Source organism: Rousettus aegyptiacus, unplaced genomic scaffold (genome assembly GCF_014176215.1).
Source record: "Rousettus aegyptiacus isolate mRouAeg1 unplaced genomic scaffold, mRouAeg1.p scaffold_m13_p_11, whole genome shotgun sequence".
NCBI lineage: Eukaryota > Metazoa > Chordata > Mammalia > Chiroptera > Pteropodidae > Rousettus > Rousettus aegyptiacus.
Genome location: NW_023416286.1, coordinates 19,023,512 through 19,050,993, shown reverse-complemented (window position 1 = coordinate 19,050,993; position 27,482 = coordinate 19,023,512). Strand labels below are relative to the sequence as shown.

General features: G+C 35.9%; 1 protein-coding gene, 1 non-coding gene and 1 pseudogene across 6 annotated transcripts in view; 1 reads left to right on the top strand and 2 right to left on the bottom strand.

Annotated features, from left to right (window-relative positions):
- The first annotated feature begins 384 nt into the window (after window positions 1-384).
- The window catches only part of FNDC3A (fibronectin type III domain containing 3A), a 173,911-nt gene continuing 146,813 nt past the window's right edge, over window positions 385-27,482 (top strand). Inside the window, exons 1-2 of one of the 5 annotated variants that reach the window (XM_036228570.1) lie at window positions 385-467; window positions 24,842-24,979. In XM_036228570.1, coding sequence (XP_036084463.1) covers window positions 24,881-24,979 — 99 coding nt within the window. In that variant the 5' untranslated portion in view covers window positions 385-467; window positions 24,842-24,880. The other 4 variants (XM_036228572.1, XM_036228571.1, XM_036228569.1 and 1 more) reach the window with 4 other exon arrangements.
- LOC118609834 lies at window positions 11,366-11,481 on the bottom strand (annotated as a pseudogene).
- Window positions 21,868-21,972, bottom strand: LOC118609461. Its single transcript, XR_004953443.1, has one exon. It is a non-coding gene; the product is annotated as a U6 spliceosomal RNA (small nuclear RNA).

The window sequence follows — 27,482 nt, the reverse complement described above, 5'->3', positions numbered from 1 at the left end:
ACATTCCAAAAGGAAAAAAGAGATCACCGAAGTAGGGATTCTATATACCTCAACAATCTCCTGGGACTTCCGGGCATGACCAAGCTATCACATTTGGTGGTCAGTCATCAACAAAGGATTTCCTTAACCATTGTATTCTTTAAGAATGTAAGGAATGAGTACATTTTAAAAGGACTTCTGTGAAAAGGTTAAAATGAAAATACTATTTTAAAAGGCAGCAATTTATTCATTTAATAAACAAATAAAGCACGAACATGGATCCGGGTTACACTCATCATTGCTTTTGAAGGGACAATTACTGGGTTGGACTCCCAGTCCCAAGGACGCCCCCTTCCCAAGTCCTCCAGTGGAAACAGAATTAGTACGCAGCCCTGGCCAGCCTCAGGCTATGTCGCAGTGCCCCAGTTGCTGGAGGTTTAAGGAACTCTGCTGCGTTCACTTGTCTTCGTGCCGTTGTACAAATTAAGGTAATGGGTTTCCACGCGATTTGACTGGGGAAGAACCCAAGAAACTAACCCCCATGTTTTTAACTGAAGTAAATATCTAAATACTTGTGCTTGCTAGAGAGGTCGCGGACTCCGGTGATCAGGACTGAAAACACCCAAGCCCACTTCGGTTGGCTTCCTGTTCCGTGGGGGAGTGTCTAAAGGCACCTGCCCCGCGTTAAGTTCTTCTGCTTTCGCAGAGAGTTTGACCCGGTGCATCCCGGGGTGGGGGGACTTTACAATGTGGTCTGAGAAGTCTGTGGCCCTAGAAACGTCAATTAACTCCACATTTCCGTAGCGTGGCTCGCAACCTGGGCGCCGCGGAGGCTACGACGAACCAGGCGCAGCCGGGCCCCGGGAGAGAGCCCGCAGCCCCGGAGGGCGGTGGGCGCCCCGGGAGCAGTGAGGGGAGTTCGGACGCCACGCGCCGCTGGCTCCGCGAGCGACTCGCGCTCCCGGGAAAAAGCTTTGGGGAAGGGGGCGCAGACGCGGGAACGCGGAGTCGGGCCGTCGGCGGGGCTCGCGCAGCCGCACTCGGCGCGCCGACTCCGGGCTCCTCCTCCAGGCTCCGTAGTAAGCATGGCGGCGGTAGCGTTCGTGGTCCCTCGGGTGAAACAGAAAGCGGGAGCTACGCGGAGAGGGAGCGAAGAGCGGGGCTGAGGCGGCGCCGTCACTGCCGGGAAACCACCCCAAGAGTCAGTGCGCCGGCAGCCGCGGCGGCCCCGAGAGCCGGCTCTGCCGCCGAGGTAGAGCGAGACCGATCAGGAACCCGAGGAAGAGGCGCCAGCGTAGCCACCTCCCTCCGCCCCAGAGCGGCGTGACTGTGAGGTGAGGCGCGGGCGCTCGCTTCAGGAAAGGTGGGGGAGACCCTGCCGTACCCGTCGCGTCCCGCCCCTTAGCAGGCGCCACGGAAACCGTTAGGCGGGGGCCGAGGGGCCGGGGGCCCGGGGCGCCGAGCGGGGCTCGGGCCCGTCGAGGGCCCGGCTCCCTCCGTTCCGCGGGCGCGCCAGGGGCCGAGGGGAGTGGGGCCGGGGACGCGACGCGACCACTAGCGGGGCACCTGCCAGGCCTGAGTCTCACCGCCAGGCGATAGCGGGGGCGCGGCCCGGCCACCCTCCTGAGGCGGCGGCGCGGGGGCGCGGGCGGCCCTCCCACCGCCTCCCGGGCCGCGGGCTCGCCGCGAGCGGCGCCGCTGGGAGGCGCGGGGGTCGGGCGCGGAGCCCTCTGGAAGGAATCGTCGAGCGGCCGCGGCGCCTTCGGCTTTGGCGCCCGGCAGCTGCCGAACTTGAAATGCTTTTCTGAAGAGAGTTTTCCCCGCTCATCTTGGGGTTAAAACCTCGAAAACCCGCCCTGCGTGTTTGATTCTGTCGCGCTGGTGGCAGTACCTGTCCTTCCCTCTACCCGGAGGAGTTAACCACCTGTTCAGTCAGGAGGATGACTCGAGGCTGCAGCCCTCGCCCTGTGTTAACAGCCTGAATCTTTGAACTTTTGACAAGGCTGTGGAGGGACTTCATGCGTTAGGTAAAGGAAAATGAACAAATAATTTAGTCATAAAATCGCGGGTACTGGGGGAGCTGTTTTAATTAATGTAATTGTTCATCGTTCTTTTATTGAACTGTTAGCGTTAAAAGCCTTGGGATATTTTCTTTTTCTTTCTTTCTTTTTTTTTTTTTTTTGTCGCGGGAGGGGATGTGTAACGGTTGCTGAGGTGCTATGAATCGTGAATCAGAGATTTTCCTTTTGAAATTTTATTTCAGTTCCTTTGGACACCTTCGTGTCTGAGCATCTATTAACTAAGAATAAAAGGCTGACGATTTTTTTTACAGTATAATCCTTATGCGTGTATTCACTGTGGACTTTTAAAACTGAGCAACATAATAATTATTTTGCTTCTTAACTGTGGTCTGTGTTTTTAGTTCTTTAAACCAAAGTTGGTGTGTGTTTATTTGTATTATAAGAATGAAATAGCAGTTGAGCTGTTACTATAATATTTTATCACCATGCTCTTACCAGCACCAGTGTTAAACATATGCCACTTAGGAGTTAGCACCATATGTTAGGCAGAAACTAATTGAGTTTTGTGGCTGCAGTCTTGTGTTTGGACAAATATTTAGTTTTCATGTATTTGCTAAATCCATAGTTCTTGCCATTGTTTACATTTTGTTTAAAACACCTAAAATGTTCAAGAAAAATTAGTCTTTTTGATATTTTCTTGGTTGAATGGATTTTTCTCACATAATGAGATAAAGTACCCACTGAGGTGGTGGACTTCACAGAAAACAGTGATAAAAAGGATTTCTAACCTATATTTTACAACACAATCTAAAATTTTGCTTTCAGCTTTTTAGCCCACTGATAATTCTTGTCAATACTAATAATACCAGTTAGTGGGAAGAAGAGATGATGACTTGACAAGAAAAAAAAAATCCTGTTATAATTTTTATGAATAATTGTATATTTAAAAACTTAAGCACTACCAGAGTAAATTTTACTTTATTTTCTTCTTTCCCTGCATAGATCATCTTTCAGTTTTCTTGTGTAGGTTAACTGAAAATTTTTAATTCCATCCTGGCTGCCTTTAGCCACCTGTATGCTTCTGAATTAACTCCTTCTTTTTCTCTTTGTCTGAATCCTCAAAATCATTTAACGTTCAGGAAGAATAAATTTCTGGCTTCAGTCAAACATAATTATGAGGGTAATTTGCTTCTCCGAAATTAATGATACCGCTTTGAAAAAAACTGATTCTAGGATTATCTTTTGATGTCATCTGTGTCATCACTTCTCTTCATAGAAGAGTAATTGAGAGCTGATTTATTTTACCGTGCATTTAGTAATTGTTTGTGAAATTTTTACAGTTAAAGCGTATTTTATTTCTAATTAAAAAATTTCTCCCTCTTCTCTGACCAGCTAGGCATAGGTCAGAACCAAAACACATATAAAACTCAGCAAAGAAAAGAAGGGATGCATGATTAATATTCTCATTGTATTTTGTAGCCTTACTTAGGTGAAGAACATTTCATTTATAATTCATCTATTTTTAGTTTAGACTTATGACTAATATTTATGCTTCTTTAAAAATATTTGTAATTTTTTGTTTATTATCCAAAGCTTGTGCACCTTATATTGTGCTCATACTTTTAAAATACTATTTGATGAAGTAACCTAAAGAGTCTATTTTAATGTTTTTAGTGCCTTTTTAATGAAAATGGGTCTAGGTGGTGTCTTTGAGAGTAATGTAGGGATATGCACATGATTTCCGATTTTATTAGCTAGGTAATCAAAAGGTAAAGTTTCCTTTTTTTTTTTATTCTTAGCAATTTCTAGCAGACTTCAGACAAATTAACAAGATTGTAAATCCAAAGATTTAGAATACTGTGCATGTCTATTCCATTGGATCTTTTAGTTCTTCAGTTTATGACATTGCAGAAAAAGAAAAAAAATGGTCCCTATGGATATCAATGTCAAGAGCTACTTGTTAAAAAGAAATGAATGGCCAATAATGTTGAAATGTGAATTTTTTTTATATATATTATGAGCTTTTATAATTTTTTTCACTTTTTAGTTCTCAGTTTATTTCAGAGTATTTTAGAGGATGGCGAACTATTAAAGTGAGGATACAGACAAAAGCAGTGTGATGTGTTTCCTTCAGTTTACAAACTAGTTGGGGATACTAGACTAACATACAGGAAATCATTAGGAAAAAATAAGATGGTATTATTAAATTGTGTGATGAGGACTGTAATTTAAAGGAAAGCAAGGCCACTGAGAGCTAAAACAATCCTGAGGCATTTGGGGGAAGTGAACCTTGAAGCTTAGGAAGGATTTAGATAGTAAAAGGAAAGACATTCCAAAAAGATTGACAGACTGAGCTGGAAGTAGTAGCAGGGAGACAGTCTGAGAGTATCCAAGGACAAGTATTAGGAGGAAGAAAGAAAGGTTCGTTTAAGATTTTGGCTAAGCTTTAGGGGTACAGTCCAGAGAGAAATAGGCAGGACTGAACAAGATAGTTTGGCTGTATCATTATGAACCCATCATTGAAAGAACTATATATCTCCTTTGACATGTTCATAGCTTAAGCTTTATAAAGAATTGCTTACATGTTTTATATGTGTTTGTTTATTATAGCTTAGATCAGGGCTTGGCAGATTTTTTCTGTATTGTGCCAGATAGTGAATATTGTAGGCCTCGTGGGCCGCTTAGAGTCTCTGTTGAATTTAATTTTTAATTATTTTATACAGTCTTTTAAAAATATGGAAAACATTCTTGGTTCAAGGGCCAAACAAAAACAGGCCAACTTTGGGCAGGATTTGGCCACTGGGCCTAGTTTGCTGACTACTGTCTAATAATTGGCTAGGTAATTGACCACATAGCACATAATGTGAGGCTCCTTATATCATTTGTGTACATGGTTGATGTGTTTCGTTATGACTGTCACTTATATTTTTTCCTATGTTATAGTAAAAATAAAATATGTAGAAGTAAATACTATTGTAATTGTTATTTTGTGGCCACACTTGTAGCAACAGCACAGGCTAGGTCTCGGAGCTAGGAAGTGAAAGAAGAAAAGCTTTTGAGCCAGGCCATAGAGCAGTGAGAATCACTACACCGAAGCTGGATTTAGAATTTGTATATGATTATCAACTGTCTGTTCTGGCTTTACATATTTTAAATTACAATTGACATTTTAGAAACCTTAGCTCTAGGGTGCTGGTGGCCTTTATGTGACAACAGGGGAGCAGACAGTAGGAAACCTGGTTTTTAAAAGTATTTTAGGATGGGAAAGTGAAGAGACAAAACAATTGGACATCCCTCAGTAATTCCAAGAGTCACTGTTTATAGAACAGTCTAATTATTGATATTTACAGTGATAAGCTTGAGTCATCAAGAAAAGATGATATTGTGTGCAGATTAGAGAAAAAAGACCTAGAAATCTCTCTTAAAATATTTCCATTAAGATTGTTTAAAGATAAGTTTCGATGATTTAAAGGGCAAGTATCAGTTATTTTGAAAATTGATTTATATAAAATATCTCTTCACAGTTTCTGTATTTATAAATGTATATTTCTAAGGCAGTTCTCTTTTCTTCAGCACATTGTGTTTCATGTACCTTTATCAGGTGAATAGTGATTCTCTGGTTATGATTGTATGAATCAATTGGTTAGGGTTACTCTGTGTTTTATGTTATCCAGAAAGCAAGAATATAGCATAAGAACATTCCTTCATTCAGCAGGCATTAGTAAATACATTCTGTATAATAGGAGTAGTATTAGGTCCTGGAAAAAGTAAAGATGTATAGGATGGAGAGCTGCTTGGGTGAAATCAGTATTTTTTTTCCATTTAAAAACATAAAACCAATTAAAACCCCCAAAACTTAACTGTATTTTTGTTTACACTAGCATTTTCTATACTTTGCAGATGTATATACTGCCTTAAGTTTTAAGGCAGTACAAACTTTTTGAACTAAATGTTAGCCTTCATAAATTGCTACCTAATAAAACTTTTTTTTTTAATTTACAATTCATTGTCCTTACCCCCACCCCCCCCACCCCCGCCCCCTTTGTCAGTGCTTGAAACAGTTCATTATTCTAGCTGTTTCCATTTCCTAGATAGATAAAATACCTTGGCTGTTCGTTCTGACTTCACTTGTATTAGCCATATGATCTCAGGTTGGTGTTTTCAGTCTTGGGTTCCAAATCCTTAAAATAGAGAATAACATCTATCCTGTTTTCTCCACAAATATATTTTGAGCGCCAAAAGAGATGTTAGAAAATTTGAAAACATTGAAGTACCATATAAGTGTTTACATCATTACTGCTTATGTTGATTTGTTGGAAGCAATGCTGTATTTTTGTAGTAAGACCAGAAATCATGAATTCAAGTTGTATCCTCCAAAGTTATGTAAATATGCTTGCAATAAACATTTGGTTTATTCGGAAGTTTTGACTGCTTTCTTGGCATAGAGAATGCATATAGGAACTTTCTTTCCATTCTTATTAATCTTTCATTGTAGTCCCTATCCAATGCCTCTGTTCTTTTTGCTAGCAATACTCATCAATTCCAAGCAGCTTCAGGTATTCTTTCCAAAATGGGGTTAAAAATATGCAAAAGTGAATTCCTTATGGTTTTCTTTTTTTCAAGTAGAAACTATTTATGTATCTATAGTAATAAGAACCATTTGTTGAACTCTGACTGGATTTCGGGCCCTGTAGTTTTAGGCTCCAGTTATTCTTTAAATCTTAAACACACCTGCCAGAAATGTGGTAGCATTCTCATTTTACAGATGAAACTATTACTTCTGATTCACTTCCATGTCTACCTTCCTCCCTCACTTCTTGAGATCTCTTATGTTCTAGTTGTTAGAAATACAAAGTAAGAATGATGTGTACACTTTGAAATAAACGTTGGTGTAAATGTTATCTGAATTTGTTAAATTGTGTTAATCAGCCTCTATTAGAAATGTCTGAAAGGTACTGTTTTCTTTTTTCTTCTTCAGAAGTCACCTTTTAAGATACATTTGACCAGGATAATTTTTAAAGTTTAAGTGATTTCTTCATTATCTAACGCCCCAGTGTGGGGCATGAAATCTTCCTACTTCTTTGTGGGGGTCTAAGCAGTTACTTAAGTACATTTTAAAGCACAGTTAAAATATTTCTTTTGCAGAAATAGGTGTCATATATAACAACTGCTTTTGAGATTTAACTTCAATAAGTAATTTCATCTATTTCAACATCAGTTTTTCTTAATATTTGCTTAAATAAAAAGTGAAAACATAATTTGTAATCACTGATTTCATTGTTTTCATTTTATAGATTTTTTTATTTGCTTAAGACAGCCATTCTCAATTATAGTTTTAAGACTTGATTTTTTTCCATGTAATATTTTCATTTGCAATACATGACTTTTTTTTTTTTATCACATTTTAGTTAATAGCTTATGAATTACCTTTTTTGTTTCTTTCATAAGTGTTAGGACCAGCTATTTCTACTTCAGATTAGTAGATAAACTGTTATTCCTCAAGTTTCATAGTGTGCTAACAATTTTATTTTTTAATCTGTTACTTGAAGCTTACTATAACTGGCCTAATGTGGTAAAGTAGCCTTTTGATAAAATGTAGGGGCAACTGTTTTTTAATCCATTTTGCAGACTGCTTCCAGGCAAATATTTAAAAAAATATGGATTTGTTCAAATCGCTTGATTTTAGAAATTAAAATCACATGACAATTTCAGCTGTATCAATTTTGTCTTCGGTCTCTATTTCAGAGTCTATACTCTGTTGGTATCCTGTGACTATAACCATTTCCCACCACTTTCCAACTTTGTAGTATAAAGAGCATATGTTTTACATCAGGTGTATATAGGTTTATTTGTTGATTTTCCCCCCCTTATTGGCTGTATATAAACATGAGCGTGTTACTTTACCGCTGTGAATCTTAGTTTCTTCACTTTAGAGAGGGGTAATAATAGGATCTGTCCCTTAGAATTGGCGGATACGTGGGGGTCAGAGAAAGCCTTTTCAGGTGAGACAGGAAACTTAGGTGTCATGAAAAAAAGCAAGCAATAGATTGGGATTAACTATTTGACATGTAATAGGCAAAGTTAATATTCAAAGTATATAAAGTGTGCCTACAAATCAGTGTTGAAAGACAGCCTGGTAGAAAGTGAGAAAAAATGTAAGCAGGAAATTCATAAAAGTAGAAATCTAGCCAATAAAGTATTGAAGAGATACTCAACCACACCAGTAATCTGAGAAATTACAATTAAAACGTCAATAAACTGATTTTTTAAAAAATATTTACTGATAAAATTGGCAAAATTTGGATAACTTTACATTAGTAAGTGTCAAAATGGAAAGTAGGCACTCAAACTATTGAAGTGTGTATAATTAGCTTCATCTTTTTAGGAGAAAATTTTGGCATCATCTTTAATTTTTAGAAGTGCATACTTCTGAACCAGAAGTTTCATTTCTGTATGTCCATAATACAGAAATACTATGATAGGTTCATAGAGAGCGTTACATGGTTATTCCTTGCAGAGGAGTTAAGGTATGAAGAAAAATAGAATCTTTTACAGTATAATATTAGGCAGCCATGAAAAGGAATGAAGTAGATAAAAATGTGCTTCTTTGGGAAAATCTTAAGATATTTCACATGAAAAAGCAAGACATTTGCCAGTACTTATGATTTCATTTATGTAACAACCACTGCCAGAATATCTCATATACAAGTAAGTACAGAGAATTTTGAAAGGGCACCTTCCATAATGAGTAGCCATAGAAGTGAAAGTTGGTTTTGGAGGCAGGAAGCAGAGTTAAAAATAATGTCTCTATGTTTTTAAGTACTGTATAAAACATACAACTGTTGTGATGTAACAAAAATAATAAAACATAAGAGGGTTTATATTTGTGATTATGATTAGTCCTTGTTAGAACTGTACTTGCTAGTTGAACAGCCTTGATTTATGTCTCTTTTCTCTGGGTAATTTTTAGTATCCCTTCCTTTCACTTGCAGAAGCTTTCCAATTGGTGTCTGAAGTCATTGGTGCTTTTTAAAATAGCAATTTCAGTATAGTATTGTGTTTAAAGCTATGTTACAGTGAGTTAAAGAAGTGAGAATTACAGACTAGTGATTCTCAACCTTTATAACCATACCTGCCCTCCAAGACAATTCTAGTGTACTTTATTTTCTGAGTTTCTAATATAAAAGTGATTTTCTTTTTCAAGTATAAAACATAGTTCCCTCTTTTAATATTAGAACCTAATATTTTAAGAAAGTTATTGATACATTTCAGGAGAGATGTCAGCAGCTTAAGATGAAGACAGAGTAAATAGGAAGATGTTTTTTAAAACTAAGATGAGGGTATATGAGCATGTTTAGGCAGTTTTTAACCCAGGCGTAGTTGTAGATTTATAAACAAAGAATTCAGTTACCTTGGAAATGAGAACATTAAATACTGAATTCTGCAGACAAATCTTTTTTTTCCCATGGAAAATGCAGAAATGTTTCTTGGTTTTCTTATGATAAAATTCTCTATTTGGAAGGAATTAACGAAGGAAATATGTTAAATATGGTGAAGTTATAGTAACCAGTAGGAATTCAAATCCTCCTGTTGTGAACCTAGATGCTAAGGTGATGAATTAAATGGTCAAGAACTTTTAAACAATTATAACTGTGATTGCAGTCAAAATTACAGTGTCAGAACACATTGGATGAGGTTAATGGCATGTTAGACATTGTTGAAGAAAAGATTAGTGGACATGAGGACATAGCAATAGAAACTATCCAAAATGAAACAGAGAAAAGGGAATTGTTTAAAAAGATGAACTGAAAAAGTACTTGGAAGTAATAATGGCCAGATTTTTCCAAATTTGATAAAAACTATAAACCGAGAAAAACATAGTAAGTATAGGAAAGATGAATAAAAATGGCACGAAGGAACATCATAATCAGATTGCTTAAAATAAGTGATAAAAAGGAAAACGACCTTAAAAACAGCCAAAGAAAAAACAAAACAAAGGTAAAGGTAACATTTCTTATCAGGAACAATGTATAAACTAGACGATAATGGAGCAGTATCTTTAAAACAAACTGTCAACCTAGGATTCTTTACCCAGCAAAAGTATCTTTCAAAAAACAAAGGCAAAATGAAGACTCCTCAAACATATAAAAGTTGAAAGAATTCATTACCTTTGGTCCTTTACTAATAGGCATATTAAATGGAGTCCTTCAAGCAGAAGGAAAATTAAACCATATGTATACCTGGACCTACAGAAAAGAATGAGGAGCATTGAAAATGGTGATGGCATGGGTATATAAGAGTTCGTTTTTAAATTTAGATATCTTTAAAAGACAGTTGACTTTAACATAAAAATAATGATTGTAGGATTTATAACATGTAAAAGTAAAATATAATAGCACAAGGAAGGAGGGAAATTCCAGGTGTATTATAAGGTTCTTATACTTACATCTGAAGTAGTATAAATTAAACTTATACTGTTTATATGGTGATGTTAGACTGAAAAGTTAAACTGTGTTAAGTTAAAGATGCATATTCTAAACCCTAAAGTAGCCACTAAAGTAACAAAACAAAACAAAGAATTTTAGTTTGTAAGCTAACAAGGGAAATAAAATGAAATAATAAGGAATAATCCGGAACAAAACAGAAAAGGAAGAAAAAGGGAATGCAGAATACATGAGTCAAATAGAAAACAAATAGTAGAATGGTAGAGTTAAACCCACCTGTATTAATAATCATGACATACAAATGGTCTAAATACTATAATTAAAGGCAGAGATCATTGGATTAGATTTTTGTTTTTACATCAGGACCCAAGTATATCACATCTGTAAGAAGCCCACTTTAAATATAAAAACAAATGTTATAAGGTTGGAAAAGTTACACTATGCTAACACTATCCAAAAAAAAAGCTAGAGTGACTATATTAGATCAGAAGTTTGATTTAAGAAGAGGCTATTACTAGGGATAAAGAGGGACATTTTATAGTAATAAAGGAATTAATTCATTAAGGGAACATAATCCTAAATTTTCATGCATGTGATGAAAGGTTCAGATTACATGATGGAACTGCAAAAAAATATATATGCAATTTTAGCAGAGACTCCAGTACCCCTCTCTCAAAAATCGATAAAACAAGTAGAATGTAAAACCTAAAGCTATACAGTTTTATGTAGAAAACAAAATTTTTGTGACCTTGGATTGGGCAAAGATCTCTTTAGATACAATACCAAAACACCATAAAATAACAAATTGATAAGTTGGACTGCATCATAATTAAAACTTCTGTTTTACAAAGGCATTGGTGAGAGAATGCAAATACAGGTCACAGACTAGAAAATCCTTTTTTTTTTTTTTTTTTTTTTAAATGCCTACAGCACCTGGATTTCCTAGGTGGTCCACCATCCAACTTCTAACCAGGCCCAGCCCTGCTTAGCTTCCGAGTTCAGACATCGGGCTTGTTCAGGGTGGCATGGCCATAAGCCGTGGACCGTGGCTCTATTGGGGCATGAACCCAGGACCTTCTGCACATAAAGCAGGCGTGCTAACCGCTACACTATGGAACCACATCTGAGAAAAATCTTTGTAAACCTCTTGACAGAGAACTGGTATCCAGAATATATAAAGCACTATCAAAACTGAGTAAGAAAACAAAACAACCATGTAACAAAAAGAATTGAACAGATACTTAACTAAAAAGCTATAGAATGGCAAATAAGTCCATGAAAACATGTGGAACATCATTAGTTATGGAAATGCAAAGGCTAGGATTATAAATAGGAAAATTTGGGGGGGATGATTGGTAGGTTCATTATTTTGATTATAGTAATGATTTCATGGGTGTATTCATGTGTCAAAATTTATCAAGTATGTGCACTTTAAATGTCATTTATTATATGTTAATTTTACCTCAAAGCTATTTTTAAAATTTAGAATAGTTGCCATGTTGTATGTGTTTATACATGTTTGTTTAATTTCTCAATAACATTTGAAAGTTCTTTTTTTTTTTTTTTTTTTTTTTTGCTCTGTAGGAAATAGCAGTTTCAATCTAAGAGGAAGTTGATTTGGCTCAATTTATTTGGCTGAAATATCCAAAGGCAATATCATAAGGCCTCATTAAACTTGATTATTTTACAAAGGAAACTATTTGTATCTATTTCTAGTTGAACAAGAATGTATTCACATCTGGGATATGGCCTTCAAGTATACCTTACATTGTTAGCAACTTGACATCTTCACTTAATACATTATCACTTAATACTTAGGTACAAATTAGTTTTACATCTGTTTGTTCATGGTATTAGCCAGCATCACCTTAACTTGGCAATTTATTAGAAATGTGAGTTATAGGGCCCTTCACCACACCTGTTGAATTAGAAACTCTAGATGAGGAGTCCAACAGTCTGTTTTTATAAGCCTTAGAGTGATTCTGATACATGCCAACATTTGAAAACCATGGTCTTAGAGCAACAGTGAGCGTTTAAATACTTAGATACTGGTAATGGTAGAACTCGTTTCAAGAAATCTCACATGATGGCATACTTAAGATTTGTGCATTTAATCACATATGAATTTTGCCTTCAAAAAAGATAATATTTAACAATAGTTAATAAAAGATGACCTAAAGTGTTTATACTGAAGTATACTGTCTGCAACTTTGAAATGCAGTTTTTAAAAAGATGGATAGAGGAATGCATGTGATAAAGGAAATGTTAACTTTAGAATTTAAATAGCAAGTATACGGTATACACTGTTTATTAGTTCAGCTTTCTCAAAGTTTTGAAACTTTCATGATAAAATAAAAATTTCCTACATGACTCCTTTTTAAATTTTTGTGCAAGAGAAATGAAGTGTGCTCAGATGTGCACTTAGACAAAATAATGGTAGGTGGTAATAAAATTTTAGTATCTTAACAGTAATAGATAAGTGTAGAGGACTATGTTTCAGTACATTCATGCTGCATTTATTTACCTTAGTAATTGGCTACTTGAGATTTTTCTAGTCAAATGATTTTGTGGGAAAATATTTCCCAAGTATTTCTGACTTCTAAATGCAATATTGGAGGACTGCCTCTTTTTTTTTTTTTTTGTAATACTCTTAGTCGCACTCTTTTTTTGTACCAAATCTTGTACCAGTATTCCTTTTATACTTCCAATGACCAAAGGAATAGAAACAAGGAAAGAACAAGAAGCCTGAATTGTGAATCATAAGACTTTTGAATGATCAAGAGTTGTATTTTTTCCTGTATATTAGTCATTTAAAATTGATAGCACTATCCTTGCTATCCTTTTCCTGTTTTACTCTCTGTACAAGTACAAATTTCTTTTATAAATTAAAAAAAGCACAATCATCCTTTAATGTCCTAATGAAAGTTTAAGGTGTAGAAATTTAGATGAACTAAAATAATACATTTAATTGCATATATTTTCAGTCGAGTTTCTGGAGTACAGTTAAGGTCAAACAGGGTAATTGCAGGAATGAATTAGTCTAGAGAAAAAATGATCTAATATAATTTTATTTTTAAATCTAAAGTATTTGATTTAGGTTTCCGATAAATGATAGGATGATTTCACAGATTGGTTCCTGTGACATCTGAGGAAATTATACTACGGGTTATTTAAAGTGCCTTTAAAAAAAAAAATCTAACCTCAAGTTTAGAAGCTAGGAAATCCAAAAGTTAAATGAAATAGAGATTTAAATTGGAAAAATGCAATTTAGGATATCAGTTTGTAAGATGAAATTAGTCACTTGAATAAGGTCCAAATTCAAGCAAAATTTATTGAAATTTCCCTGAAAAGGTAGTTAGATGGTTGATAAGCCAAATGTGATTCTGTAGTTGCCTGGGCCTCTTTAAGACTGGCCACTTTTAAATCAAAATTTTAACGAAAATGATATAACCATATCCACATTACAAAAAAATATAAATAGGAAAGAGAGAAAAAAATTGTTACCATAATTCCACCATCTTAATGCAATTGCTACTGCAATTTAAATATTTTTACCTAATGTTTTTTCATATGTATATTTTCAAGTATTCCTGAATTCTAGTTTTAAATGTGATACTAAAAATTTTTGGAGTATATAATAATTTTATGATTTCACATATGGAGTCCTGTATTTTTTAGTTTCATTGATTTAGGCAAGTCAAAAGACCAAAAAAATACATTGGATTTCTCATTCTAAATATACATACTTTTCCTATAGGTCCCTCAATTATGCTATGGCTGTCATCCAAAGAGGATCCTGCTTTGTATTTTCTCACATATTGTTTAAACAAGTAGAGCTGAAGTTTCAAACCCCAGGCCAAGCCCATTATCATGAGCTAACTACCTTAGATTCTAGGTCTTATCTAGGCCATTGTCATAACAGCAGCATCCTTAGAATAGAAGAAATTTAGATAGAATGGATGGATATGAATGAGGAGGTTAAGGAAGAAAAACTGTGGCAAACTATATGAGTAAGAAAACTCATATAAGTTCAGCATTATAGCAATGACTGAGAAAATAGTACTGTTTGTAAACTTGATAGAGTCATGGACTGAGCTATCTATCCCCTACAAATTCATATGCTGAAATCCTAACCCCCAATGTGATCGTATTTGGAGATAGAGCCTTTGGGAGGTATTTCCATTTGGAAGAGTTTGTGAGGTTGGAGCCCCCATGTGGGTTAATGCCCTTATTAGAAGAGGAAGAGAGCAGAGCTTTCTCTTGGCTTTGTGAAGGTAAAACAAGAAGATAGACATCTGCAGGCCAATAAGGGGGCCCTCGCTGAGAACTGGTAATACAAGCACCCAGATATTGGGCTTCTCAGACTCCACAATTGTGAGAAATAGTCTGTTGTTCTGGCCACCCAGTCTGTGATATTTTGTTACAGGCAGCTCAAGCTAAGACAATAATTGGTACTGATATGTAGAGTGTTGCTATAACAAATGTCTAAAAGTGTGGAATGGAAGCAGCTTTAGAACTGGGTAATGGGTGGAGGCTGGAAAAGTTTCGATGTGCATGCTAGAAAAAGTAAAGATTGCTGTTCAGGAACTGGTGACTGGTGAGAGCAAAGAAAGAAAAGAGCTGGAGAGAAAACATCCTTTTAGAGAATATGTAAATAATTATTAACAATGTTTGTAGAAATATGGACTTAAAACTAAAGGCCATTCTGATGAAGTTTCAGATGGGAATGAGAAACGTCGTTACTGGATAATAGAGAAAAGGTGATATTTGTTATGAGGGGACAGAAATTGACTGAGTTGTATTCATGTTCTAGTGTTTTGTGGAAGGTAGAACTTGTGAGCGGTAAAACTGGATATTTAGCTGAGGATGTTTCTAAGCAAAGTGTTGAATAGTAGCTTGGTTCTTTCTGACCACTTATAGTAAAATGTGAGAGAAGAGATATGCATCAAAGAAGGATTTGTTAACTAAAAAGGAACCAGAACTTAAGGATTTGGAAAAATCTCAGCCTATTCAGATTGCAAAAAATGAAGAAGCATGTTTGGAAGAGAACACCAAGAGTGTGACTGACCAACTGTTTGGTAAGGATATTAGTATGGGTGTGAGCCATGGACTTAATCAGCATCTCAGCAGAAGCCAGGAAGAGAGATGGAATTATACTGGCAAAAACGTTGCCAGCTGGGACTAAAGGAAAAAGAGAAAATGGAAGGGAATGAAGCTAGGCTATGAACCTCTATTATCCTTCAAGAAAAAGGAAGAAGTACCCAACAGCTGATTCAGAGGTCATCAGGGCTGCCACTCCCACCACAGGTCTGAGGAGAGGGCTACCTACACCTAAGGTACAGAGGATTGGACCTCTGCTCAACAAAGCCATTTCAGTGGTCTCCATCAAGCTGAAAGAATGTTTGTGGTGATGATGCCATACCCCATTGGGTCCGGAGGGCAGAGCATGGAACCAAAAAGATTATTATTGAGCCTTAATGTCTAATGGTATTTGCCTGCTAGGTTTTGAACTTGTTCGGGACCTGTCACCCTTCTGATTTCTGGTTTCGGAATGAGAATGTCTATCCTACCATTGTATTTTGGAAGCAAGTAACTTAGCTGGTTTCACAGATTCATGACTGGAGAGGAATTTTGCCCCAGGATGAATTGTACCTCGGTCTTATTCAAATCTGATTTAGATGAGACTTTAGACTTCAGAGTTTATGTTGAAATGAGTTAAGACTTGCTGGCCTGGAATGAAGGTGTTTTGCATGCAAGAAGGACATGAATTTTGGGGAGCTAGAGGAATAATGTATGGTCTGAATATGTTCTTCCAAAATTGATATGTTGAAGCCCTAACCTCTAATGTGATAGTTTTAAGAGGAGTGACCTTTGGAATGCTATTAGGTATAGATGAGGTCCTGAAGGTGAAGCCTCCATGATGGGGTTAGTAAGGGCACTAAGAAAAAAGGAGGAGACAAAAGAAAAGAAGACCAAAGCTTCTTCATGTGAAGAAGAACAAGAAAGTCATGTGAAGACAGAACAAGAAGGTGGCTCTTAGCAAGCCAGAAAGCGGGCCCTCACCAAGAATCTGATGATACTGGCACCCAAATCAAGAACTATGAGAAATGTCTGTTGTTTAAGCCACCCAGTCTATGGTATTTTGTAACAGCAGAAGCAAAGTTTTCCAACTATTTTTCTCCTGTTCCGTAGGTTGCCTTTTCACTCTGTTGAATGTGTCCTCCGATGCATAAAAGTTTTCGAGTTTGATGTAATCCCATTTGTCTATTTTTGCTTTTGTGGCTTTTGCTTTCAGTGTCATATCTAAGAAATTATTAGCAAGGCCAGTGTCATAAAGCTTTCTCCCTGTTTTCTTGGAGTTTTATAGTTTTGGGTCATACAATTAGGTCTTTAATCCATTTTAATTTTTATATATGGTGGAAAATAAGGGTCGGGCTACTTTCTTTTGCGTGTGAATATGCAGTTTTCCCATCAGCATTTGTTGAAGAGACTGTCCTTTTCCCATTGAGTGGTTTTGGCACTCTTGTTGAAGGTTATTTGGCTGTATACGTGAGTTCATGTCTGGCCTCTCTATTCTCTTCTGTTGGCATGTTTGTCTTTATTCCAGTACCACTCACTGTGTCGATTACTGTGGCTTTGTAATATATTTTGAAATCAGGAAGTTTGAGTCATCCAACTTCGTTCTTTTTCAAAATTATTCGGGCTGTTTGGGATCCCTTGAGATGCCATATGAATCGTAGAATGAATTTTTTTTTTTTATTTCTGCAAGAAATCCTATTTAGATTTTGACAGATTGCATGGAATTTGTAGAGTGCTTAGAGTAGTACAGACATCATCATAATATTAAGTTTTCCGGTCTATAAACATAGGATATCTTTTTAGAATGTATTCTTTTAGCAATACTTTGTAGTTTTCAGCATACAAATCTTTCACCTCTTTGATTAGATTTATTTCTAAATATTGTACTCTTTTTTTTATGTAATTATAGATAGGATTGTTTTCTTACTTTCCTTTTCACATTATCTGGTTAGTGTATAGAAATGCAACTGATTGTTGAATGCTGGTTTTGTATCTTGCTTTTTTACCGAATTTTTTTTTTTTTAATCTAGGTCTTTCCACATATAAGGTTATGCCATCTGTGAACAAAGATAGTTTTACATCTTCATTTCCAATTTGGATGTCTTTTATTTCTTTTTTGGGACTAATTGCTCTGGCTTGGACTTCCAGTACTATGTCTAACATTATGAATGGATGTGGTGAGATAGGGACATCTTTGCATTGCTCTGAATTTTAGAAGAAAAGCTTTCAGTTTTTCATCATTGAGTATGATTTTAGCTGTGGGCTTTATTATGTTGAGATAGGACCCTTCTATTCCTAGTTTATTGACTTTTTATTATGAAAGGACATTGAATCTTGTCAAATGCTTTTTCTGCATCAGTTGAGATGATCATGTGGTCATTTTAACTTGCAAAAATAGTTTTATGAGGTACACACACCAAGGTACATGGTGTACAGCTCACAGAATAATGTATTGGCAGTTATTGCATAACAGCCTCCCAAATCCAGACATAGCACAATACCAGCACCCCAGAAACTACTTTCATGCTCCTTCCAGTCCCCATTCTTTCTTCTTCTCCAAAGGCAGTTGCTATCCTGACTTTTAATATCATAGATTGGTTTATCAGTTTTTGAATTTTCTATAAATAAAGTTGCATAGTATGTGTTCTATGTCTGAGTCATAGTTTATTTTAAAAATTTATTTGTGCTGTTTCCTGTATTAATTTTCATTGCTATATAGTAGTCCAATTGGATGAATCAGATACACTTTACCATTTACTGTGGACGGACATGTAGGCTGTTTACAGTTTGGACCCATTAAAGAATAGTGCTGCTTTGTACCTTCATGGACTTATCTTTTGGTACACATGTGCATACATTTCTTTTTGGTATCTACTAGGAGTCTAATAGCTGGATCATAACTGGGTCATAGAATATTTATATGTTCAGCTTTGATAGATAATGTTAAATTGGTTTCTGGAGTGATTTTATGAGTTTTCATGCCATATGAGTGTGCCAGTTGCTCTGTACAGTCACTAATACTTGATATTGTCGATCTTTTTCATTTTTATTATCCAATTGAGTATGTGGTGGTATTTCATTATGATTTTTAATTAGCTTTTTCCTAGTAATTAATTCGAGAATCTTTTTATATGTTTATTGGTCCCTCGAGGTTATACTTTGGTGAAAAGCATATTCAGTTTCCTTGACACTTTCTATTTTTTAAATCAATAGTAGGAAGCCTATATATATGTTAAATATGTGGTCTTTTTCAATTATGTTTGTTATAAGTATCAGTCTGACTTGCCTTTTCATTTTCTTAAAGATACTTATTTTCATTTTTTTAATAAAAAATGTCTTCTTCATTTTTCAATTACAGTTGACATACAAAACTATATTAGTTTCTGATGTATACACAGTGATTAGACATGTATATAACTTACCAAATGATCACCCAATAAAACTGATAGCCATCTGACACCATACATAGTTATTACAATACTATTGACTATATTCCCTATACTATATATCCCTGTGACAATTTTGTAACTACCAATTTGTATCTCGTAATCCTCTCCCCTGCTTCACATATTCTAACCTCTAACTCCCCCCACCCCCCCACACACAATCAGAATGCTCTCTCAATAAGCCTGTTTCCTGTTTCCTTTTTGTTTGTTTATTCTTTCTCTAGATTCCACATGTAAATCAAATCTTAAGACATTTGTCTTTCTCTGGCTGGCTCCACTCAGCACAGTACCCTCTAGGTCTTTCTATTTTGTTAACAGATGGCAAGATTTCATTCATTTTTATGGCTGAGTAATATTCCATTGTATATATGTATCACCTCTTCTCTATCCATTCTTCTATTGATAGACACCCAGGTTGTCTCCATATCTTTGCTATTGTAAATAATGCTACAGTTAACATGGATGCACATGTCCCTTTGAAGAAATGTTTTGGATTTCTTTGGATGAATACCCAGAAGTGGAATTGCCGGGTCCTTCTTTGTTTCTTCTTATAGCCTTTGTTTTAAAGTCTGTTTTGTCTGGTGTAGTATTGCTATCCCAGCCTTTTTCTCTTTCTTTTCTTTTTGTTTTATTTTCATTTTCATGAAATATCTTTTTCCATCTCTTTACTTTCTGGCTATGTACGTACGTCTTTGATCTGAAATGAGTCTCTTGTAAGCAGTATAGGTAAGGGTCTTGTTTTCTTCTCCATTCAGCCATCCTATGTATTCTGATTGAAGCATTTAATCCACTTATATTTAAAGTTAATTGTTGGTAGATGTGTAGTTATTGTCATTTTCAATTCATATTTTTTATCTTTTTTTTTTAAAGAAGTCTCTTTAACATTTCTGCAGTACTAGCTTGGAGGTGATGAACTCTTGTTAGCTTTTTCTTGTCTGGGAAACTTTATCAGTCCTTCAGTTCTAAATAATAGCATTGCTGGGTAGAGTAATCTGGGTTGTATATCCTTGCTTTTTAGCAGTTTGACAATTTTGTGCCAGAGGCACAAAATATCCCTCTGGCCTACAAAGGTTCTGCTGAGAAATCAGCTGGCATTCAATGGGCTCTTGCTTGTTGGTAACTAACTACTGTTCCCTTGCTGCTTTTAAGAGTCTGTGTTTTAAGCTTTGTCATTTTAATTATGATGTGTCTTGGTATGGACCTCTTTGGGATTATGGTTCATTTTGTTTGGGACTCTCTGTACTTCCTGAGCTTGTATGTTATGTCTATTTCATCCTGTAGGTTAGGGAAGTATTTTGTCATTATTTCTTCAAATAGGTTTTCAGTTCCTTGTTCTCTCTTCCCTTCTGATGTCCCTATGATGTGAATGTTAGCATGCTTGATGTTGTCCCAGTGGCCTCTTAAACTGTCCCATTATTTTGGATTTTTTCTTCTTGTCGCTGTTCAAATTGAGTGTTTTCTGCTACCTTGTCTTCCAAATTGCTTATTTCACCCTCTGCTTCATCTTATCTACTGTTGATTCCCTTTAGTGTATTCTTCATTTCAGTTATCGTATTATTTCTCCTTTTTGTTTTCCGTCTCCATGTATGTGTTTCCTATCTCTTCATCAGTCCTCACTGAGATCAATGAGCATCCTTACAACCAGTGTTTCGAACTCTGCATCTGGTAGATTGCTTCTCTCCATTTTGTTTAGTTCTTGTTCTGGAGCTTTGTTCTGTTTTTTTCATTTGGGACATGTTTCCTTGTCTTCCCATTTTGGCTGCCTCCCTGTGTTTGTTTCTATATATTTGGTAGCGCATCTATGTTTCTTGGTCTTAGTAGAGTGGCCTTATGTAGTAGGTGTGCTGTGGAGCACAGTGGCACAGTCTCCTGGTCAGCTGAGCTGGGTGCTCCAGGTGTATCCCTTGTGTTGTTTGAGTGTGCCCTCCTGTTTTAGTTGAGCTTTTATTGCTATTTGTACATCAGTGGGAGAGATTGACCCTTGGGTTGATTGGTTGTGAGGACTGGCTGGTGACTGGTTGAATAGCTGACGGGCAGGGGCTGAGCCTACAGAGCAAAATTCGCTTTAGCATGGCTGTGGTGCCTACTGAGTCTGCCCTTTGAGTGTGTCATTTGTGAAGGTGCTTAGGCGGTGCTCTGGTGTGGTTTGAAGCTAGCCATCATGTGTATTGGTGCTGGCCTCTTGGGAGGGGTTCTCTTGCCAGCCAAGAACAGCCACTTCCTGTCCCCTGCTAGGAGCACCTTGATAGGAGACACAATGTGATCTGCAGATGGTTGCCACTTGTGTTGTTTTTGGAGGTGCCTGGGACATGCTAAGCTAAGAACTGAGGTTGGCAGCCACTAATGCCTAGTTTTGGCTGCTTAAAAAGAGGTATTGGGTATGCTTCAGCCACTGGCTGCTTATTTGGGTTTATGAACCTTTAAGAGATTTTAGGCAAGTCTGTAGCATGATCCAAGATGGGCCATTTGTGTGGAAAGGTCACTGGAAGTGGCTTGGGTGGGACTATAAGTTGGGAGGCGTGGGCTCTCGGGGAATCACCAGGGTGGGGCATATGATGTGAGCTGGGTTGATGGAGAATTAGAATGCGACTTGCCTCTGTCTGTTCACTAGGTGGTCGGAGGGTTTAGCAAAGGGACAATGGTTAATGCTAGTTCTGTCTGGGAGAAGGCTGCCCTTCCACACCTTGCTGTTAATCCAGGCCATTCATTTCCTCCCTGTATGTCCCCAGTGTTTTTCAAGCTGCTGCCCCAGTGCTGGAGCTCAGAGTGAATGGGTCGGCCAGCACAGAATTCCATGAATGGGTCTTTTAAGAGGAATCCCTGGAACGTCAGCCACCTTCTGGCTTACTCAGACCAAACCCCTGCTGGTTTTATTGTTTGTTTATTTTTTGTTTTTTAAAAAATATGAAACGCTTCACAAATTTGCATATTATTCTTACGCGGGGGTCCATGCTAATCTCTGTATCATTCCAATTTTAGCATATGTGCTGCCTAAGTGAGCACCTCCCCTTCTTTTAATAGCCAGGAATTATGGGGACTTCTCTTCCCGGCACTAGAACCCTGGGCTTGGAAACCTGGTGTGAGGCTGAGACTCCTGTCTCCTCTGAGGGAACCTCTGCAGCCAAGATATCCCTCCCAATTTTTAACCGCTACATGTGGGTTTGGAGCCGCCCATTCAGCATCTCTCCACCCTTCCTACCAGTCTTGACATGGCTTCTTTATATCTTAGTTATAGGACTTCTGTTCAGCTAGGTTTCAGGCAGTTCTGTAGTTTAGCTGTAATTTGATGTCTTGTGGGATATGAACACAGCATTTACCTACTCTGGCATTGACCGGAATGCTTAAAGATATTTGTTCATAAATAGTAGTTTTCAGTTTTAATGAAGTTCAATGTATTATTCTTTTTTCTTTATGACTTAAGAAATATATTTGTACTCCTTAAAAATTTTTCTTTGTCCCATGATTATGAAGTTGTTTTTTTATGCTATCTTTTAGAAGCTTTTCTTATTTTACCTTTATTTTTAGATCAATCTACCGGGCATTAATATTTTTAAAATATTGTTTTACTTAAAACACTCATTAAAATTTCAGATTTACAGAAAAGTTACAAGAATAATACGAATATATCCAACTTTTCTTTACCCAAATTCCCAAAATCTTAATATTTTATTATTACTACAAAGATAGTTAAATATTGACATATAGACATAAACAGTGAGATGCTGGAGCCATCTTGTGTACAAAAGTTGATTGTTAAAATTCAGGAATTTTCAGGTCAATTTTTAAATTATGATAGCTTGAAATGGGGCATTGGGCAATATTATTTCACTGAAATTAGCAAATGCAAGAAATCACTTCTCCTCTTTTTGGCATATATCAAACATTACATTACCACAAAAACAAAAATAGATGCATGACTTCAAACAAGTAGGTATTTGTGAACACAAGGTTAGTGAGTAGTAACAAAATTAGAAGAAGTTGATTGAAAGAAGCTGACAGTGTTCCCTATGCAGGAATAAAGGGAATTTCTGCGTTTCTAAATCCAACATTTCAGTTGGCCAACTGAAGTTTACGATTTGCAATCTGAAATAAAACAGCTACTTTGCATATGTTGTGGTGAATACGGCCTTACAAGAAATTAATTCATAAATGAAACTTGATGTGTTATAGCTTTGCAAAGAATAAAATTATAGATAACACTTAAGTGAATGATAATATTAAAACATTATCTGACTTCAGGTCTGATACATAATAGCACTGTTCTTGGAATTAACTGGAGGTTCAGAAGAAATTTGTAAAGCTTCCAGTCCACCTCTTGAAACCAGACTATGCTTGTATCTTCAGCATTATGTTCTAAAATTTAGGCAATAATGGTGGTTTGCAGTTTTAGTTAAATATGTATTAAATATTACAAATAGAATAAAATGACAAAATAAAAAATTACTGTTTTTTTAAATTGCTTTACAAAAAAAAATGAATTACTTATAAACTTATCCAGTTAATTGTGAGTTAGCTTCCCTAAAATGTTTCTTTTTGAACTAAATTATGTTACATATAAGAAGAAAAACAGTACATTGACTCCTCATTTTATAATTCTGTGTATATTCCACAGAGTGAAATTACTTGACATGATTTAAAGTATAAAGTACTCTTGTGATTTTATTCAACTTTAAGAAATATAGCAGTACAGATTAAGCTAGAAGTTACATTTTCCCCTTTATATATTTATATATACATGTATATAGTGTTTATAATATAAATATATGTTATGTTTAAATGCTCACATTTTTATGAGCTAGTTTAATAACAATGTTTCATACTGTCGTCTTGTGTATAACAAATATCTTTAAGTAGATACCTGCATGGAATATTTTTTGAAATTTTATAGCAGTTTTTATATATCCAAATAGGAAATTGTTTTGCAGTTAAATCAACTTCTATGAGTGTTTCTGCAAAGATTTAAGATTTTAAAATAAATAACAGGACTTTAATGTCTTAGTAAAGTTAAACATTTTAACACTACTGACTGAATTGTAAAATGCTGCAAGCATCTAAAAATATTTGTTATTTTGCCTTTCAATATAGGTTGTGTAAAATTTGTGATTGAGCTCAGTTGTGCTCATCGTGATAATTTGTTGATGTTTTGTTGGTTGACATATATCATAGATGATTTTTGCTTACATTAAGTCCTTTACTTTTCATATAAATGATACTCTGTCTACAATTTTAGATTTCTGGAAGTATGTACTTTTAACACTGAAATGATTTGGTCCATAAAGTAGGTGACACTTAGAAAAGAATAATCAACCAGAATGTCAGGCCAGTGTCAGAATATAAAACTTAAAATTTGAAGGTTCATATTTTAATTCTGAGCAAATTTTTCTACCATTTTTCTATGTCTGAAGAATCAGTGAAAAATCATAATTCTTACGTAGTTCCTATAGACTGATAGGATGAGGAGGGAGAGTTGGGTCTTCGTAATCACCTCTGCTTATAGGAAAAAAATCAGTAGTAGAGTTGCCTTGCTCAGTCATTGCATTTAAGTTCCTTTCCCAGTGTTTAGCTATAGTGGTGGTTAAATTAAATAAAATATTATATAGAAATAAAAGAGATAGAGAGACATGGAATTTAAATAGAAGCTACTGATATATTGGCTTTATTATGACTTGTCTACATTGACAATTGGTTAAGTTGTAAAATATATTTCTTTAAATGATCTGTTAACAGAAAAAATAGGCAGCAGAATATCTTAAAATTTCCTTTGACAAGTGTATATCTTTAGGTTAAAGAGTGAGATGAATCTTGAATGTATTATATTTTTATATATTTTTAAAGATATACACATAAGTGGCAATATATTTTTGTTTTTCAGAGTTGGAGGGTTATCCAGTATATTAAGTTCTTACTGATAATGGCAGAACATCCACCACTCCTGGATACATCTCAGATTCTAAGTAGTGATATTTCTCTTCTGTCTGCCCCTATTGTAAGTGCAGATGGAACACAACAGGTAAGGAATATTTATTTCTTTATATCTAGTACACATGTATTTCAGAAGAATGCAAAATTTTAAGCAGAATGAAGCATCACAACAGAGATTTCCTGTTTATTCAACTCCAGTTCAAAATGTTGTTTTGATTCTATAAGACAGTGAAATAATGAGACTGTTTTCAAAGTCACTTCTAAAATGTCTCACTAATTAATGTTTAAATTTCTGGTGTGTATATTTAGTTACCACCAAGTTGTTCTGTTTTACTTTAGACAATGTACTAGTCCCTGAATGTCTTTTAACTAAGTTTAACCTTGTACCTTGATGCTCATAAATCATGACCTCAGATTATTGAAGTCGTGATTTAATTATGAAATTTAATCACTGCCTATATTACATAACAATAAAACTACCTTTTTCTTTCTATTCTCTTGTCCATATCCCCTTTCCCCAAAAGGAAATACACAATTCTGGAAAAGCAGGTGTTTTCCCCACAACCATGGCCTTATATAGTTCCGTAAAAGGGTGAGAATGATGGGCTTTCATAAGAACCTCTTATTCACCAAGCAATGTGCTTAAATCTCATAGCAATCCTATGTGGTAGGAATTTTAAAATTGTAAGTGAGGAAACAATAATTAAGGAGATAGTAGGTAATACTGTAAAAATGCTTACTATGTAAAAAATGTGCTCAGGACTTTATGATGGTATTTCTTTCAAAAGTCATATGAGATAGGTACACCTGTATCTATTTTTCAGATGAAACAAAATGAAAGGTTCAATATCACAGCAAGCTTTTGCTCCTAAGCATTACTTATACTGCCTCCCTGGGAAACTAAGAAATAAACAGTCATATTTTGTTACCTTTATAAACTTAGTATCTATAGTGGAGGATGATTTGCTTATAAGATAAGGAGCTACTTTGTTAATTTTGCTATGGAAAAATCAAAAGTGATTGATTTGAGTTGTAAATTTTTCAGTTTTGAATAAACATGGCAGGAAAAGTGTGTCCTGGTTTAATTTTCACGTGCGCTCAGATAGCTTTTTGCATCAACTTCATTAACTTCCTTTTGTGGTCAGATTTAAGTCTTAAGGTCCCCTCCACCCCCCTAAAAAAATCAATCAGTGTGGCAGATATTCATTTACTTTGAGGCTCTAGGAATGTCCAGTTGTCATTGTTGCCTCAGGCAGGTCACTGTCTTCATCTTCGTTTGTATGGTCCAGTGCATAAATCTATTAAGCAGTTAATTACAGTACATTGATGTTGCTACAGAATATATAGTCTGTTAAGAGGAAGACAGTAGGCTGAAACAGGACCATAGTGTCCTCTCAAGACATCTTTCTTTTTCCCCCAAATGAGATTCTGTAGGCAGAATTTTTCTTGAAATGTGAGGGCAACATGGTTATTATATAGCAGTAGTGGTATATTAAAAAAAGGTACTGGGAATGGAAGAACTTAGCAGAGCAAGGTTTGACACAAGTGGTGTCATTAAGTCTAAAAGATAGGTTTTTAGGCAGGATTTGAAAAACAGGTTTCAGGAGGTAAAGCCTTAAATTCTAACTAGCAGAGTGTCTTGTAATTTGATAGGGAGAAATAAGGATGCATAGAAAGAGCACAGGACTTGGTTGATAGAGTTAGGTTTGATTTGGGTGACCTCAGACAAGTTATTTAACTTCTGAATATATTTGCTTCTCTATAAAATGGAGGTAATAATAGCTTCTTTGGAGTAGCTGTGAGAGTCAAGTGAGCTTCAAGGAGCTTCGTAAATGTTTGCAGAATCTGAATTGAAGCACTCAGTAAATGTTTAAAAGACTGAAGAAATACTATAGATATGCCAGTCAGGACGTAATTTAATAAAGATAGCTATGGTAAGCAGTGGATCAAAAAACTAAGAGATAATGTAGGAGTAGACCAATAGCTGTGGTAAGAATGAAGGAACTGAACAAAAGTAGATAACAATTGGAGGTGGGAAGTCAATAAACTTGACAACAGGCATTTTTTGTCTTAAGAACTTATCAGTATTCTAAGTATGACCAAGTTAGAGCTTGCCTGTGGACATAAAACACCTGGTTGGTGCCTGTAGTAAAAAAGCAAACTCAAAGACTGTTCCTGATAGGATTCGGAAGTGTCATTTTACATGCATGATATTAAAAATTCAGGATAACGCATAGTTTGTCACTTGTCTTAACTTTCTTGAGAATATGTTACTGCTTCCTGGGAATATATTATGGGATGATTTCTGTTTCACCTCTTAAGATCAAATTAATTTTCTTATAGTTGATGCTCCAAATTTTCTATGGCTTCATCAATGTTTCCTGGTTTTATATAGTAAACAGATTTGATACTGTGTCATATTATATATAGTGAGTCTTTTGGCTTGTGAATTATACTAGAGGGAATTCTTCCTGACAGCATTGTTACTATTGTTGTTTTTAAGGAAGCTGTAATAGACATTTTTTATTCATTTGACCTAGCACTATCGGAACCATTTTTTTGTTTTTGAAGAGTACTCATCTCCCTTTTTT